We start from the raw sequence: 6097 nt of genomic DNA, 5'->3' as shown, positions 1-6097 counted from the left end.
TCATTTGTTCCGGTCGCAAGAACTCGCTCATCGTCCCAGTTTATGCTCCCCTCCCAAGGTTCAGGCCAGCCATAGGGGGTGCAGAACCAAGACCAGGAGAGCCAAAATGCTGGAAGGGGGCTGCAAACACCTTCCTCCCAAAACAGCCTGGCCAGGAACAGTGCCAGCTTCTCGTGATCCTTGCCATCCCATCAGGCTAGCCACTGAAATAGGCAGGCAGCGACTCACGCAGTCTCTGGGGAAGGGACAGACAACAGGAGGGGGGCTGCTTGCTGCAGGTCAAGAAAACTCTTCTAAATTGGGCATGATTTCTGAACTCTGAGTGGGTTCCGGGATGATTTATGGTCCGTGGGTCTCTGCCTGGGGAGTCCCTGGGGCCCCTCTCCTCCTGCCAGCACTCCAGAAGTGGCGCCAAGGGCCAGAAGAGCTGCAATGCGATGGGCAGTGGATGAAGCTGTTGGGGAGGACAGCCTGCCCTCTGGGGCTTGTTCTGGGGGGGGGGAGAAGAGGGCCCGGGAGGCCCCAGGCCCAATGACTCAGACTGCCCTGAGAGGAGGGTGACTAAGCAGCTGCGTTTAGCTACAAGCTGCCCCCAGACAGTTTCCGCAGACAGGCTGCACAATGCTTGCCAGCAGGGCCTGTTCCCATCTCCATCTTCTACACGGAGGCCCATGCCAGGCCCTCGGAGCTGCCATGGAAATAAGCCTCAGCCCTGGAGAAATGGGAACCCCTTTCCAGGTTTGGGGTGGAGGGGTTTAGAGGGTTCCGGGGCTCTGCCCTCCTCTTTCGGGATGCTTGCTGACTGGGGATTTCCATGCCAGGCTCCCCCCTTCCTTGTGGAAGGCCAATCCAGCTGCCAATCAGGGGGAAAGATCCAGTCGTGGGTGGAATGCCGTTGGCCAGCCGCCCCCTCCCGCCTCTCTCTGTCTAGGGCTCGTGCCTATGGGACGCTTTCCAGAGGCATTGGCCGTGTCCTGCAGAAGACTCTAAATTTAGACTCTTTGACAAGACCCCTGGAAGGCAGCCGAGAGGCTCTGAGGCTTTTAAAGGCTCTGCAGCTGCCCCCGGTGGCTCTGTCGGGCGAGACTTCCGGAGGGGACAGCTCCTCCGAGCATCGATCCACTTGGAACAGCCACCCTCTCGGGGCTCGCGCTGCTTCGGCACCCTCGACCCATCTTCTTGGCAGGACACGACCAGGCAGGCGGCTGCCCCATGGAGAAGAAGGCCCACGGACTATTCGACAATACGTTGGGGGGTTTCCTAAGGCCCCATCCGGATCCCCGAAGCTTCTCAGGCAAGTGGGGAGAGAGGGCTGAATAGGCGGCCTCTGACCCCGACTGCCTGGGTTCTCTCCCCTGGCTCTTGTCTAGCCAGTCCCACAGTCAAAAGGCTCCCCACTTTAAGCTGCATGGCCGCGGAGAGGAGATTGTCACTGTTTTCTGCTGTTTAGGGTAAACCCCCTTTTTTGTTTACACCAACCATTATTCTTGGAATGATGGGCACACAGGCTCTACCGTTCTGCTCCCTGCATGTGGCCTGGCTGCACTGGGGAAAGAAAGGCAGAGGAGGACCACCAAGAGGGGAGGTTTCGCACAAGCCCCCCCCCCCAGCATCTGACTCCGTGCATCCCAAGCCACAAAGGCAAGCAAGGACACCAATGCCGTTTCTCTCAAATGGTCTAGGGTTTCCTGCTTGAGTAAGGGGTTGCACTAGAAGACCTCCGAGGTCCCTTCCAATTCTGTTATTCTGTTGCATAGCTTGGCCTTCTCTGTTCTTGGCTCTGTCTGCTGCAGAGCCGCGTCCTGGACAGGACAGCAGAGATCTCTGGGAGGAGGGGGGAAATGGGCATTTGACAGGGTAGAAAGGGGATGGCTTGAAATGTGATGTGTGCAGCCCCTGCCACTTAGGATGCCTGTTTGGCCACAGAGTCCTTGGGGTACTTCTTCAGGGCCAGGCTGGTCTGTGGTCTCTTGGGAGGGAGTACCTGCTGGACCAGGTGGGATTTTCAAGGGCTGAGCTCGGCAGCCCAGCAATTCTGCCTGGACATGCAGCATCTCAAACAGCTGCTGCAAGCAGAGGCCCAAATGGTGCATTCTGCTTGCCCCAGGATCCCGCCCCGGGATTTGCTTCCTTTTGCCAGCAAACATGTCCCAGTGCTGGAATCAAGAATCGAGAGAGCTTCTCTTCTTCCAACAGGCCGTGCTGGCGGGATGGGAAACATCAAAACCTTGGGGGATACGTACCAGTTTGCCGTGGATGTCAGTGACTTCTCCCCTGAAGACATTATCATTACCACATCCAAAAACCAGATTGAAGTGAGGGCTGAGAAGGTGAGTGGCCGCTGCTGAGCTTCCCCCTGTCTTGGAGACCACCGGAGCCATTTTTAAAGCAGAGCTGAACAGTCCGGCTGGAGCTGAGGGGGTGGGGTAGCCCCAAGATGCTTGGCTGAGTAAAGCTGAGGCACAGCTACTCCTTGGATCCACGGCAGGTGGGGAGTAGCTTTTTCTGATCTTCAGGTTCTCTGACTATTCCTGCGAGCATCCCAATATCATCCCACTGTGGAAATTAAACAAGAAAAGGGAGTTAGAGGAGTTGTACTTTTTTGTCTTGGTTTGCTTGGAAAAAGATTAAAAAAGATCCCTCCTCCCTTCTTTTGGATGTGGCCCCGCTGTCTTAAGAATGGCAGCCAAGAGGCTCCCAGCCCCCACCCGAGTGCCCTTCAGACTATGCTAGGGATGCACATGGTGATGGGAACATTCCCCGACTGGCTGGTCCATGTTGACCGAAACGTTGCCCAGGAAGCCTTTCCCCTGATGCCAGCTGCCTCTCTGGGGGCCAGTCTGGCAAAAGAAGAGGCCTTTTTGGACCGAGTTGCCCAAGCGTCAGTTTTGGCAACGTCGCCAGAATTTCCCCATTTCATACAGATTCGGGATGGGCTGCCCCTTATTTTGGCAAGCAGGCAACTGAACCTTGGGAAGAGCAATTCACATCAACTTTCAGGATTCAGACTCTCGTGGCCCTAAACTGCTGTCTCTTTGCCTTCCTCCCACGGGCAGCTAGCAGCTGATGGGACCATCGTCAACACATTCACCCACAAATGTCAGCTCCCTGAAGATGTGGACCCCACATCGGTCACTTCCAACCTGGGGGCAGACGGCTGCCTGACCATCAAGGCAAGGAGAGGTCCATCCAAGCCATCTGAGCAAGTGCAGCAAACCTTCAGGACTGAAATTAAAATCTGAGCTCCCAGAGCAGTTCAGGAGAGCGGGCAGGGAGCCAAGCTGGGCTGGGTGGGGGGTGGAAAGCAGATCTGTCCTTGTGTTCCCCGTCAATAAGAGATGTTTTGGTTTGTCATCCATGACTGAAGGTTAAAGGGATGCCGGCAAAGCGGGCCAAAGCTGCCCTTCCCCCTCCCTCCCTTTGAAAGGGGAAATAACACCCTCTCTTTTTGCCAGCAAAGGAACAGCAAAGCTGGAAGGCAGCTGGAGTTGAATTTTCCACTTCTGCAGCCAGCCATTTAATGTTTTGAAGTGTCGAAGGGACAGGCTGCTAAAAAAGAAACAAAAAAGAGGATGCGATAAGAAATTTATACGATAGGGAGCCCATCGCACAGCGGCCAAGTTTACCTCTAGTGAACTTGTTTAGGATTACTGCGTACATCTTGAAGCGTTCAAGTTAAACCGTTAACGCGTTCATAAGGCTAGATTCAGGGTTTCTTTTTCCCCCCTCCCCCTCCCACCCCGTCTTTGCACCTCACCTCCAAATCCAGCTACCCCCACAAGTTGGGAAGAAGAAAAAAAACCAAACTGTCGAGGGGAATGAAACGATGTAAAACGAATGTAAACTTTTAATTATAGGAAAAATAACTTTCTTGCAAATCGTGCGCTGACTTTTGGCTGCATGAACGTGTCTGATTTGGGGGCTGGGGGGAGAAGCAGGAGCAAGGAAGGAGGGAGCTTTTGTCCTTGTGTTGCATCCAACACACAAACACACACACAAACACAGATTCTGAAGGCCAAAGGGCCTGGCAAAGAGGGAGGCTGGGGAAGAAGTGAGTCATGGTCTGGAAATAGAGCCGCCTGACAAAGGCCCTCCAAGCGGGCTCCTCGCCCGGGCGGGGTGAGGGAGGGCGCTGAGGAGGTGGTATAAAGGCCTGAATAGAGACCAACCATCCTCTTCCTCCCCCACCCGAACCCCCAAATCCAACGCCTGTGGGGAAACAAGCCCCACAGGCTCCACGCTTGCCTCACCCTCAGGCTGCTGCTGGTGGGGAGGAGGCGCTCTCAGCCCACCTCGCAGGGCTGTTGTTGCTGCTGTGGGGAGGCCAGGAGGTGGGAAGGGGCATCATCTCAAGGGATGAGAAACACAGCCCGTTGAAAGGATGAGAAACACAGCCCGCCTCTCTCTGGACAGGAGATGGGGAGGAGACCCATCTCTGGCGGGGTGTGGCGGGGCCCCCACACCACACCAGGGCCGCTGAGAAGATTATTAAGTGCTGGAACAAGACTAATATGGACCTCCTCACCTACACATGGAACACATAAATCAATAATGTCATAATGGTACATTTCTTAATTACATTCAAACATACTTGCAAATATATTAAAAGGAACACAGGTATTTCTGTAACAGATAATAAAAACAATAGCACGCATTAGTATATAAACAATAAGGAAACAATTTACAGAGTTTTGAGATGACATTTCATAACCCCATTCAATACAACTGAAAGGAAATAATATAATATAATATAGCAGCAGCTGCCAAAAAAGCCAACACAGTTCTAGGCTGCATCAACAGAGGGATAGAATCAAGATCACGTGAAGGGTTCATACCGCTTTATAATGCCTTGGTAAGGCCACACTTGGAATACTGCCTTCAGTTTTGGTCGCCACGATGTAGAAAAGATGTGGAGACTCTAGAACAGCGGTTCTCAACCTGTGGGTCGGGACCCCTTTGGGGGGTCGAACGACCCTTTCACAGGGGGTCACCTAAGACCATCGGAAAACACATATTTTCGATGGTCTTAGGAACCGAGACTCCAATTTTATGGTTGGGGGTCACCACAACATGAGGAACTGTATTAAAGGGTCGCGACATTGGGAAGGTTGAGAACCACTGCTCTATTAAGAGTGCAGAGAAGAGCAACAAAGAGGATTAGGGGATTGGAGGCTAAAACATATGAAGAACTGTTGCAGGAACTGGGTATGTGTAGTTTTAATAGAAAGAAGGACTAGGGGAGATATGATAGCAGTCTTCCAACATCTCAGGGGCTGCCACAAAGAAGAGGGAGTCAAACTATTCTCCAAGGCACCTGAGGGCAGGACAAGAAGCAATGGGTGGAAACTAATCAAGGAGAGAAGCAACTTAGAACTGAGGAGAAACTTCCTGACAGTGAGAACAATTAATCAGTGGAACAGAAGTTGCCTCCAGAAGTTGTGAATGCCCCAACACTGGAAGTCTTTAAGAAGATGTTGGATAGCCATTTGTCTGAAACGGTATAGGGTTTCCTGCCTAGGCAGGGGGTTGGACTAGAAGACCTCCAAGGTCCCTTCCAACTCTGCTATTGTATTGTATAATAAATAAATATAATATAATATAATATGATATACGATATGATATGATATAAATATAATATAATAAATATAATATAATTAATACAATATAATATATTATATTATAATTAATACAATATAATATAATAATATAATATAATAATATAAATATAATATAATATAATAATATACTACAATACTATAATATAATAAATACTATAATAAATATAATACTATAATAAATATAATAAATATAACATAATAAATATAATGTAATATAATATAATAAATATAATAAATATGTATGTATTACATATATATTCATAAGCGAAATGAAACTAAGCTTGCCAACTGAAATAAATAAGTAATGAAAATTTAAAATTTGACGAGTGACACCAATAACTTCGCTGAGTTTCAGATTCAGGAAGGTTACAAGGCTGCAAGGCGGTTTTGCTCTACGCACAAAGTATAGAGTGTGAAGCGTATATATCCAATATTGTTTTTATTTTTAAAAAAATTGGTTTTGTAAAAAAAAAAAAAAT

At 49.9% G+C, this 6097-nt stretch overlaps 1 protein-coding gene across 2 annotated transcripts; it reads left to right on the top strand.

The window, feature by feature from the left end:
- The first annotated feature begins 958 nt into the window (after positions 1-958).
- On the top strand, positions 959-3878 carry HSPB7 (heat shock protein family B (small) member 7). Of its 2 annotated transcripts, none has more exons than XM_081955738.1 (3): positions 959-1294; positions 2197-2330; positions 3057-3878. In XM_081955738.1, the coding sequence occupies exons 1-3, from the start codon at positions 1213-1215 to the stop codon at positions 3240-3242; spliced, it is 402 nt and encodes a 133-aa protein (XP_081811864.1). In that variant the 5' UTR covers positions 959-1212; the 3' UTR covers positions 3243-3878. The 2 variants fall into 2 exon arrangements, with proteins under 2 accessions (XP_081811864.1, XP_081811863.1); XM_081955737.1 differs by lacking the exon at positions 959-1294 and adding an exon at positions 1488-1641.
- The last annotated feature ends 2219 nt before the right edge of the window (positions 3879-6097 follow it).

Source organism: Natrix helvetica (assembly GCF_964273705.1).
Source record: "Natrix helvetica genome assembly, chromosome: 5".
Taxonomy (NCBI): domain Eukaryota; kingdom Metazoa; phylum Chordata; class Lepidosauria; order Squamata; family Natricidae; genus Natrix; species Natrix helvetica.
This window is presented reverse-complemented; position numbering and strand designations above follow the sequence as displayed.